The sequence below is a fragment of the Acinonyx jubatus genome, chromosome B4, assembly GCF_027475565.1.
Source record: "Acinonyx jubatus isolate Ajub_Pintada_27869175 chromosome B4, VMU_Ajub_asm_v1.0, whole genome shotgun sequence".
NCBI lineage: Eukaryota > Metazoa > Chordata > Mammalia > Carnivora > Felidae > Acinonyx > Acinonyx jubatus.
In genome coordinates, this window is record NC_069387.1 from 16,349,632 (window position 1) to 16,361,592 (window position 11,961).

An 11,961-nucleotide genomic window follows, 5' to 3' on the forward strand; every position below is an offset into this window, starting at 1 on the left:
TGGAAGCTGCCAATTAAAAGAGTGTTTTCTGTAGCTAAGTTAATTTAAGAAACTTTAAAAAGTATTTTCTATCTTCAGAAAAAAATTAGGGGAGGATAAGTATACGTATTTGTACTAATTTGTTCAACGAAAGCTGTATAAGAGACATATTCTTTTCAGGTTTTTTTCCCTATAATAATTGGTCATTATAATCTTGCAAACTAAAAGTCTGGTTGTAAACAACTATTAATTATAGTTTAAAATAATATGTGTAGAAATTTTGCATGAATAGGTAGAATTTATTTTAAGATGGGTGATTTGGGGAGCTGCGTAAGTGACCCAGTCGGTTAAGCATCTGACTTTTGATCTCAGCTCAGGTCTTGATCTCAGGGTTGTGAGTTGAAGCCCCGGGTTGCACTGCCTGCATTGAAGCCTATTCGAAAACAAAAAACAAAAAACAAAAAACAAAAACCCAAAGGTGATTTTTAACTTCTGTTTTCATTGACTTAATTTGACAACCAGGAATGTGGATGTGGATAAACAACAATCCAGTTTCCTTTGTCAACTGGAACACAGGAGATCCTTCTGGTGAACGAAATGATTGTGTAGCTTTATCCGCAGCTTCTGGATTTTGGAATAATATTCACTGTTCTTCCTACAAGGGGTATATTTGTAAAAGACCAAAAAGTAAGTAAGAATGTTCCTTGTGGCCCATATGTTCACAGGCCATCATTTCTTTTAAATATCAAGATGTCATATGTGGGATTATAATGTGATTTTACATCCCTTGCAAGCCCTACCCCAGTGTAAGTGAAAAACCCACTCTGCCCTGGTGCTCAGCTATCCGCAGCTCTGAGTGAGCAGAGAGTTGCCTGCTCAGCTGACATAATGATGTTGGTATATCAGTGCATTTCTAATGGGATACCCACACATAGGGACTGTCAAGTTGTAAGCGGTTTGGAGAGCCAGTTGACAAAGTCATCCCCACCAAGGGGATGGGGTCAAAGTTCCAGAGAGTTCTCAGAATTTGTTATAGAATAAATCGTGGAAGACCAATGAAATCTCCTTCTGAGATTAAGTGGCAGACCCTGTGAAGACACAGTTTGGGGGAATTAATAGTGTGATATGCCCACGACGTGGTACTACCTAAACTTTAATATTTTCACGCCAGTCCACTTTATATAACATCCTTCCGAAGAGATAAAATTAATTAGGGAATCTATTTAAATAAATGAATTAGGTAAATTAACACTCTCTCCCCAATAGATCTTGTTATTTTGGAAGTAGGTAGTTCCTCAGTCTGTTGAAACTCTGTTCTGAGACACCACACTCTTTGGTGCAGTGTTGAAATCTTAGTTTACTTTTCATTCCAACACGCTGTGGTACCTTAGGCTTCAGTGGGCCAATTTCAAAAGATCTAGCCAAGAATACATGATTATTGGATAGATTGGATAGATTTTGAGCGTCAGTATCAGTGGCTCAAATGCAACTCACTGGATCGTATTTTCAGGATTTCCATTGTATTCAAACTCTCCCTACAACTGTAGGATGCTGATATAGTATGTATATAGATAGATAGATAGATAGATAGATACATACATACATACATACATTCATACGCATAAGTCTTGTAGCCTCTATCATCTATCCTATATCGTATAAGTCTTGTAGCCTCTATCATCTATCCTATATCATATATCGTATATATATTGTATCCTATCTAGACATACATGTATCTATGCGATACATCTATATCGTATCCTATCATATCACATCATATCATATCACCATGAACAAAATATGGAGGACTCCATGTATCTGTGAGCCAAATAATACTCATTATCTACATGCAATTATTATGGGTTTTTATAAGTATTTAATTGATTTCTTATTTCACAAACAGTTGTTGATGCTGAACCTACTCATGCATTAATTACCACAAAAGGTAAGACCATTCATTATGAAATTTTAAGATCTGTATTAGTAATGTATCAATACAGTTTGCTTGTTTTAACAACCATGATAATCCCTTCCCACACCCCCCCCCCCCCCCCGTACTCGCAGTAGAATTGCTTGGGGGTACATTAGCCTTTGTCATTATGTCATCAGCCTTCCTCGAATGATGCTCTAGAAAAGCAGGCCTTGGAGTCAGGTCGGGGTTTTTACCATAGATATTACTGAAGACATTGCTGTGTTGCAGAGCTACCTTTTGGAACCCACGGGGGAAATTTCTCTCGGATCTTTGTGGGGTTTTTTTTTCATTTTTTTTTAAAGCAACCTTTTAAATTTTAAGTTTATAGACAACCTGAACGTTAAGGTTCTTTACAATTTTATAGACAACTGATTTATTTCGCTTATTGTGTTAGCAGCTAAAAAAAACTCAAAGTGAGATTTAGGGTTTGCCTGCCACCTCCTTATTAACCTTACGGGTGCTATTTGTTTAATTATACTCATGATTTCAAATTTCCACTATTCTGATTTTCTCTTTTCCCTATTTTTTCTTGCTTTTTAAATGTTTATTAATTTTTTTTAATGTTTATTTATTTTTGAGAGAGACAGACAGAGCATGAGCAGGGGAGGGGCAGAGAGAGAGGGAGACACAGAATCCGAAGCAGGCTCCAGGCTCTGAGCGGTCAGCACAGAGCCTGATGCGGGGCTTGAACTCACAAACCGTGAGGTCATGACCTGAGCTGAAGTCGGACGGTCAACCGACTGAGCCACCCAGGTGCCCCTTTACTTGCTTTTTAAATATCATCATTATTATTGCTAGTCTATGTATCTTCGTATGATGTATTTGTCATCAGCATTCAGTTATTTTCAAACAGCGATAAATATTTTAAAACATTGATTAACTAAGAGATGAAATATCCTTGCAACCGAATACTAATATTAACGTTTAAAATAATCCTTCATGTTACCTGGACTCCTGTGTTCATGTCCTGCATTTCTCTCTGACAAACGTCAAAGAACATTTGAAATGAAAGAATACATATTCTTCGTTTAGTTTTTCCAAAAAGAAAGTTGTATTGTTCTTCATAGCATTCTACCTTTGGCCTCCCTCCATCTTTATCCTAATGAGTTTGTTTATTTCCAGCTGACCCCAGGAAGATGGACCCTTCCAAACCAGCTTCCAACATGGCAGGAGTCGTGGTCATTGTGGTCCTCCTGATCGTAACAGGTGCTGGCCTCGCTGCATATTTCTTTTACAAGAAGAGACGTGTGCACTTACCTCAAGAGAACACATTTGAAAACACTCTCTATTTTAACAGTAGGTTGAGTCCAGGAACTAGCGATACAAAAGATCTCGTGGGCAACATCGAACAGAACGAACATGCAGGCATCTAGTCTCATAATGTGATTTCGATATATTTGAATTTCATAACATTATACTAAAATGTTAAGGTTCTTTAATTCAATGTGATTGTCTCCTTTACAATTAGTACTGTATTGCACTGGCCTGTCCTTTTCCTTTGTCTAATTGAAGAAATAATCGCTCATTTTCTAGTCTGGCAAGGTATCTTCGTGAAAGAGAGGTAATGATATTGATGACCACTTCTAAAAATATGTTAGGTGAACACACAACACCATAATACCAACACATTTAAGCCTCAGTTGTGTGTCGGTAGTGTCGACTGCCTGTGACAGAGTGATTAGAAGAACCCCAAACACCTAAGCTTCCTAAAATAGTTTAAGGTGCTCCCAAAGAAATGTTACCTATTGAATTATAATTCGGTAATTAGAAAACCATTTTGAAAATCAAGTACACGTAACTTGTTCTTTGTTGTTTCAGGTAGCATAAAAATTTAGTCACATTTTCCTCTTACCAATCCTGACTTTTACATCATTTATTTAGAATTGCATTTGTACATGTGCAGAAAGAATGAGGCAGCTGAGAACCTGTTTTCCCCTAGCAGGGTTTTCAAGGCTGAATATTGCAAATGTGTTCTTTGTCCTGTTATATGTATATCAGGAATGCAAAGATGTGAAATAAAAATGTAAATTTTCATAACTGGGTGTACTTAGATAATGTGAAATAAACATCAAAGACAAGGTCTATTTATAATATATTTGTGTTTTGGTGATCTTGGTAAATATAAATTTTCTTTTAAGTGTGACTTATTTATCTATTTTCTTTATGCTGGTCTTTCCTCTGAAAATAAACAATTTATTACTAGATAAATTCTTTAAACTAGACCCTCCATCTGTTTGGAAAAGACGTGTTGCTAAAGCATTGTGTACAAAATGAATTTTTTCTCATGGTGACTTACATAATTTCCCCAGATCTTCACCTATAGCATTGATGCCACTCAGAAGTCCACAACCAAAGGCACTGTTACTGAGAATCAGATCTCTAAATATCTTTTTGTCACTTTAATAATTCCTTTTTGCTTTTAAAAATTTTACCTTAGGGTCACCTGGGTGGCTCAGCTGGTTGAGCATCCAACTCTTGATTGCAGCTCCTGTCATGATCCCAGGGTCATTGGGTCGAGCCCCATGTCAGGCTCTATGCTGAGTATGGAGCCTCCTTGGGATTCTCAATCTCTCTCTCACTCTCCCTCCCCCTCCCCATCTGCCCCTTCCTGGCTCACACACACACACACACACACACACTCTCTCTCTCTCTCTCTCTTTCTAAAAAAAGAAAAAAGAAAAGAAAAGAAAAAGAAAATTTTTTCCTAAATAAAGCTTCACATACATGGTGTAATACCTGGAGGTTTTGCATCTCACGCAGGGACTACACTATCAGCCCATCCTTGCCTTTCTCAAGGGACTGCTCAACGGGTGGGAGCTCCTTACCTGGGGTCTCTGGATGGGACTCCTTGGATGCCATTAAGGGGTCTATGAACGTCCAAAAAGTTGCATGCAAAACATTGTACCAATTTGTGTTTGTGCCTTCTTTTTTTTTCTGGGAAGAAAATAGATTTTCAGGTAAGTCTGTAGTTCAAAAAAGATTAAGAAGCAGAACACTGGGTAGGGACAGGATGGACTTTCTAATACTCCAACTCAGATGAGTAACAGGTGGAAAGAAATAGGAAGTGAGAGGGAGGCAATTGTGGAACAGGTTGCTGAGTACAAACAATTCCCTTTCATCCCTGAAACACGAGAAAACAAATTGCTTTTCCTTTCTTGTGAGAATGAGCCATATTCAGTTTGAAGAAGTTCTAATGGAGATGATGGCTGTAGTGTCACACCTGTGTGTAGTGAACTGTACTACAGAAATGCCTTTCCTAATTATATATATATAGTGCATATATAAGCTATATATGTTAGTACATATATATATACGTACATATATAAGCTATATATGTTAGTGTGTGTATATATTAGTATATATATTAGGAATGCTATATGTATTCCCCTAACATATAATATATATTTTCTATATATAATGCTATATATAGAAATGCTGTATATATTTCTAATATATATACTAATATATTCCTAATATATATACTACATATTCTCTCTTTATATATATCCCTTTCCTAATACACATATTTGTATCTCTCAAGATACAAGAGAGCATTAGAAATGTTGAATAAGGAGGAGTACCTAAGTGAGCATGATTTAAAAATTGTTGACACAAGTCCTTTTCATTATAACTGAGAGCTGCATCTTCACAGAAAACATTTTGGGCTTCAAACATGTATCTCAGACTTAAATGTCTTACCTTTGCAAGAAACATTCCATAGTTGGCAGAGTGCTGAGCCTTATACGTCCCACTCACATTATCCCCTCAAACATAAATTGTTAGGTCATTTGTATCTACGCATGTATCCAAACACAATACTAAACTGTCAAGGGTATTTTGGGGGTGGGGGAGAGAAATATAGGGGGGAGAAGAGTAGTTGTATGCAGTTTTGGTTTTGATTATTATAGTTGAGCTGTGCGTCTTAACCAGAAATTCTATCTGGCGGTAAATGGTTAAGTGTTCTCCTCGATGGCTTTGCCCTTGTTTCAGGTTTGCATCAGCATCCAGCAGGTGGAAGATCCTTAAGGATATTGTTTTTACCCCAGTTGAGCTCATACCATGTGAATAGTCTGTAACTTGAACTCTAAAACTAAAGCTGAGATTTGTAGACACCAGGAGACTTTTAATTCACTTTTCCGTATTCGCTAGTGCATCTGTCTGAATATCTGCCCGTTCACCTGGCAGATATTTCTGGAGTATCTATTACATGTGCTAGGCACTGAGCTAACTCCTGGAGATTCAGATCTGGGTCAGGACCAGTGCCTGTTCACAAACGGAGGTGTAGACACATCATTTTACAGCGATGTGGGAATGCGCTAGTAGAAATATGCCTAAGATACTTTTTCAGCTTTATTGAGGTATAGTTGACATATAACATTGTGTGTGTAAGTTTAAGATGTACACCACAATAACTTGATATATGTACATATTGTAAAATGATGACTTCAAGGTTAGGTAGCACATCCAACCCCTCACATAATGACAATTTGAAATACACCGAAGATATTAATGGAACAGTGACGGACGCAGACGTGGTTTCAGCAGTGTGACAGCCAGGTTTCGTGGGCCTGAGGAGTTACCTTGGGTGGGGAGGGGCACTTTTGAAGAAAAATAATACAAAAAAGTGGTACAAAAGTGAAAAATCATTCAAAATGAGAAAAGAAGTCATGAGAAATTACAAATTTTTAAAAGTCGGCACGTACAACGAACATCATAAATTCAGGATAATTGTACTTTAGTTTTAATAATTAACTGCTGATCTACTTTGTGTTTGTTTTCTAGGATCTACCCCGAGAAAGTACTACAGACTGGTAGCTTAAACAGTGGAAGTTTGTTTTCTTTCAGAGTTCCTACAGCTTACAGTTCTGGATGCAGGAAGTCCGAGCTCACAGTCCTGGTGGGGTGGTTTTCTCTGATGCCTCTCTCTCTGGCTTGCAGATGGCTGGCCCTCTACGTGCAGGAGTCCCTGCTGTTTCTATGTGTGTCCTACCTCTTCTTATAAAGATACCAGCTAGATTGGACTAGGTCACACCTTAAATACCTTATTTTAAAAAAAATTGTTTTTAATGTTTACTTGAGAGAGAGACAGAGTGTGAGCGAGGGAGGGTCAGAGGGAGAGGGAGACACAGAATCCAAAGCAGGCTCCAGACTCTGAGTTGTTCAGCAGAGCCCGAAGCCGGGCTTGAACCCACCAACCACAGGATCTAGACCTGAGCTGAAGCTGGATGCTTAACTGACTGGGCCACCCAGGCGCCCCAATGAAGACCTTATTTTTAACTTCATACCCTCCTTAAAGATTCTATCTCCAAATACAGTCATATTTTGAGGTCTAAGGGGTTAAGGCTTCAACATTTGAATTTGGTGGGGGTAGTGGGGACTTATTTTAGCCTATAACATTTTTTTTTATTGTCCATTGTATTTTTCAGGGTTTTCCAGAGAAACAGAGCCAATAGGATATTCCTGTCTATCTATCTATCTATCTATCTATCTATCCATCTATCACCTATCTATCTATTTAACTATCATCTATCTAAATGGAGAAAATTTAAGGAAATGGCTCATGCAATTGTGGAGGCCTGGTAAGTCCAAAATGTACTGGATAGGCCAGCAGGCAGAAGACCCAGGGAAGAGTTGCAGTGTGAGTCCAAAGGCAGTCTGCTGGCAGAATTCCCCTCATTCAAGGAAGGTCAGTCTTTGTTCTATTAAGGCCTTCGACTGATTAGACAAGCCTCACCCACACTAGGGAGGGTAATCTGCTTTACTGAAAGTCCACTGATTTCAATGTTAATCTCATTCAAAACTCCTTCATAGGAACATCCAGAGTAATGCTTGAGCAGGGCACCATGGCCCAGCCAAATGGACACATGAAATTAACCATCACACCCCTTTATATGGCAATGGTTTTGTGATATTTTTTATATAAGGAATAGAAAGATAATAGAAGATAAGTCTTCAGCATGATAGATCAGAATTTAAAAGAATTCTTTGATAGTTTTAAGAGGTTTCTTTATATAACTTGTTTATAATATACTATAAACTTCAGGGTTATAGTCGAATATGGGAAAACCTCTGGAATTTCATTTATATTCAAGCACTAATACTTCAGGGCATTTATTTTGTGTGTGTGTGTGTGCACAACAAGTAGTCGTAAATACCTTTGAATCTGATGATAATCACTAATCAGTTTGTTGACATTTTTTATAATGGCATATTATGAAGGTTTGGGGAGGTTGGTATTTTGTGTCAAATCAGCTAAAAATTTAAATCTTTTTCTAATATGCTCATATGATTCAGTTCTCTTCATTCTCTTCATTAACTAAATTACCATATAACCTAAGAGTCTCTTCACTACTTCAACTTGACATTAGTCTCTTCCTGTTAATAAATTATTGCTTTGGGAATGATCAGAAAATGTTCTTGCTCATATTTCCATCCTGATGTCAGAATAATTTCTACTGGTTTTATTTTGAAATTTTCAAACTTCTCGATTTCCATTTTCTATTGGTTGATTCTTTGCTTTGTTTCACGTTTCCATTCGTTTGACTTTCATTCTATTCTAATCCTTTAACAAATTTTAAAACGACAAGATAAGGTATATTTTCTATACATGCAAATGTGCAGTCTGCCAGTACCTATGGAAGAATTTCTCAATTGCTTTGAGAATATTCCAAAAGTGTGTTTCCAAGTCACAGGTAACATAGTATACTGGATAGAGCTGTGTACCACATTCCCGACAAAAGAAGAGAAAAAAGGAAAGCCGCATAGTGCTTTCTTTCATATTGTACATGCTGCATTGTTTTAGTTTTGATCTGGCTTTGATGAGAAATGAAATTCTACTTCAATTTTTTGCCCTGTGGTAATTGTAGGAATTTCTGCAGACTGGTTTCTGGTTTCAAATATTTCAAACATTGTTTCTTCTCTAAATCCACTTAATTGGGTCCTGGGTACACCAGGCTATGCTCACGCTGCTGAATGAGTTCTGGTTTCCAACCCTCCAGGCAAGGCAGGGTGACTGGGCACAGTGGATGGTAGGTACGTTCCTAGAAGCCGTTTGTGAGGCGGCTGTTTGACGCGGCGGCCTCACTGGTTACAGTACTCAGTTAATCAAACATGGATCTAGCTGCTCTGTGAAGGGATTTTGCAGAAGTCGTTAAAGTCCCTAATCGGGTGACTTGCAGTTGTGCGGGCCTGACTTAATCAGTTAAATGGTCTCAAAATTGGACTTAGGCTTTCCCTGGGGTAGGAGGTGGGTGCAAACTCCTGCTTTTAGAAAACAGCTTTGGCCCATGGGGTTCCAGCTTGCTCCTGTCTTTCCCTTACTGATGGCCTGCCCTGTGGCCTTCACACTTGCTTAGCCAGTCCGCAGCAGTTACATGAGCCAATTCTTCTGTCTCTGTGGATGTTTCCCTATCTACTATCTATCTATCCATCCATCCATACATCCATCCGTCTGTCCATTATCTCTCATCTTAATGTTTCCTACTGGCTGTCTTTCTTTGGCTGAACCCTGACTGATATACCATTTCTATACTGACAACCACATAAATATATTATTCCATTAAACCAACCAAATGTGTCCCAAACTCAAGGTCCCTTTACCCTGATTCCCCCAAATGTCCATGGTCACTCCCACACTACTGGACACAAGAGAAGAGGTCATTGGAAGGGTAGTTGAAGTGGAGAGTCTGAAATAATTAGGGTTAGAATATCTTACTTCTACCCATCTTATTTTAGAAACACAACCTCAGTGTGAAAATGCTGCTAGGGCCTGGTCCACTGGCATGGCAGGGAACCATGCAAGTGAGGGCCCCCAAACTTAGGCTTCATTTGAAAACCTCACTAGAGAACCCATTCTGAACGTCAGGAGTAGTTTCTGAGAGAGGTGTCACTGGACCGGAGACCTGAACGCAATCTGGTGAGACGAGAAAAAAGAGCAGGGACGCATGGGTGGCTCAGTTTGGTTAAGCATCCAGCTCTTGATTTCAGCTCAAGTCATGATCTCGGGGTCATCAGATGGAGCCCTGGGTTGGGCTGCACACTGGGTGTGGAGCCTACTTAAGACTCTCTCTCTCTCCCTTTGCCCCTCCCCTGGGTAAGCACATGCGGATGCCCTCTTCCTCTCTCTCTCAAAAAAAACCAAAAAGATGAGAAAAAAGTATCTCAGCGGGGAGGGGGGAAGGTCGGAACAGATGGCAGACAGAGGAAAACTTGAGCAAAACCACTGAGATGAGAAACCACTGGTCGCAGATATGGAGTAAAGCGGGATGAATGTGAGAAGGAACTAGAATTTAGGGATCACGCCCTCAAATACTCACAGCAGGCAGTCTTCTGGCTGGTCCTCGCCTTCCTTCATGTGCATTCACAGCACCTTGATGTGTCAGGCTTGGCCCAGGTGACCTAACCAAGGGGACAACACGTCTTACTCGTTTGTTGCCTAAACACACATAACCAAAGCTGCGTAGGTAACGTGGCCTAACTTAAGGAGGTCCTCAGAAATGACACTCCCTCTTCCTCAGAGTTACTGTCGTAGACTCGGGAAGAATTAGGCTTACAGACTCGTGGAGACTTAGATAACTCGGGGAGGCCTGGAACAGTTGGCTTGTTTCCATAACAAGACTGGAGGTGGAAAATCCTGTCTTAGTTTAGAAACGCTTGAATTGTGAGGAATGTAAGTCACCTATATTAGCGAGCATTTATTTTCCACTGGTGTCTTAGGGCAAACCTACTGCGCTGGCTGTAAATGGACGTCTCGACCCTGGCTGCACATTGTAATCAGCTAGGCCTCGTCTCAGACCCACGAGACGAGCATCTGGGCGTGGTGTTCAGGCTTTGGCAGCTTGACAAGACCTTGGCAAACAAAAACTCCCCAGCTGACTTCATGAACTGGATAAATGAAGCAATCGTGTTAAATAGTTCACGTTTGAAGCTGTTCGTTAGTCTTTAATTTTTTTTTTTAATGTTTTTATTTATTTTTGAAGGAGAGAGAAACAGAGCATGAATGGGGGAGGAGCAGAGAGAGAGGGAGACCCAGAATCCGAAGCAGGCTCCAGGCTCTAAGCTGTCAGCACAGAGCCCGATGTGGGGCTCGAACTCACGAACTGTGAGATCATGACCTGAGCCGACGTCGGCCGCTTAACAGAGCCACCCAGGCGCCCCTGAAGCTGTTCGTTATTCCTCAGGATTCCCTAGTAGGTCAAAATTCTTGAGAGCATGAACACATATTTCTCAAAATTAGCAGAGGGCGGTGGGTGAATTTCCTGATGGAGAATGGCTGCCCTTAATATAATTTTTTTTTAACCAAAAAGAAGATATCACCAAAAATAGTAATATTGTCATTTGCCCTTTCATACTTCTGGTTTTTCTTAGAGGATTTATGTTGTGTCCAAGTGTCAAATAAGAAAATTTCCTTAAAACATTGTTTTTGGTCAAGCCTGAATAGACATTATCATAAAAATGTTTTAGGAGATTCCTTCCACTGGTGATTTTGTGCAAACTGGTGCAACACATATTTTGGTATTGGAACTTCTTTAGCATTCTATAAATAACGTTTTGGATTTGGAAAGGCCCCCTGACAGGCAGTTGCTTTAATCAAAAGGTGGCATTGACATTGGAAAGGCCCCCTGAGTTGGCCGGAGATCCTGGCTGTTCTGTGGGGGCTTTTAAACATTAACGTTATTCATGGCGGCTCCGCACGATTAGATTTTGGCAACGATTATTGATCTCATTCAACTCGCTCTGTGGGTTGAGTGAAAACACCTTTCCTATCACAGCTTTCTCCTCATGGGTCTGATTACAGCGCATATACAGGCAATTCTCTAGGAGTTTTAGAGAATGCCACAAAGCTCTCATGCTCCCTTTTCTGGAGACTTAACTTTTTCTTCTTTAAGGGCAAGAAAGTTCAAGACTCTCTGGGCTGGCTCCCGATGTGGGGTTTTGGCAGGGGGTTCTCAAACGTTGATGGGCCTAAGAAACCCCCTAGAGGGTTGATTCAAAATACAGATTCCTTTGGG

The 11,961-nt window shown here is 39.7% G+C and overlaps 1 protein-coding gene across 1 annotated transcript in view; it reads left to right on the forward strand.

Moving 5' to 3' along the window:
* Nucleotides 1-4,044, forward strand: part of MRC1 (mannose receptor C-type 1) — a 98,691-nt gene extending 94,647 nt beyond the window's left edge. Inside the window, exons 28-30 of the mRNA XM_015077833.3 lie at nucleotides 502-666; nucleotides 1,883-1,924; nucleotides 3,074-4,044. Of these exons, the coding sequence (XP_014933319.1) occupies nucleotides 502-666; nucleotides 1,883-1,924; nucleotides 3,074-3,324 (458 nt within the window). The 3' untranslated portion in view covers nucleotides 3,325-4,044. The remainder of the gene's footprint in view (nucleotides 1-501; nucleotides 667-1,882; nucleotides 1,925-3,073) is intronic.
* Nucleotides 4,045-11,961: the final 7,917 nt, after the last annotated feature.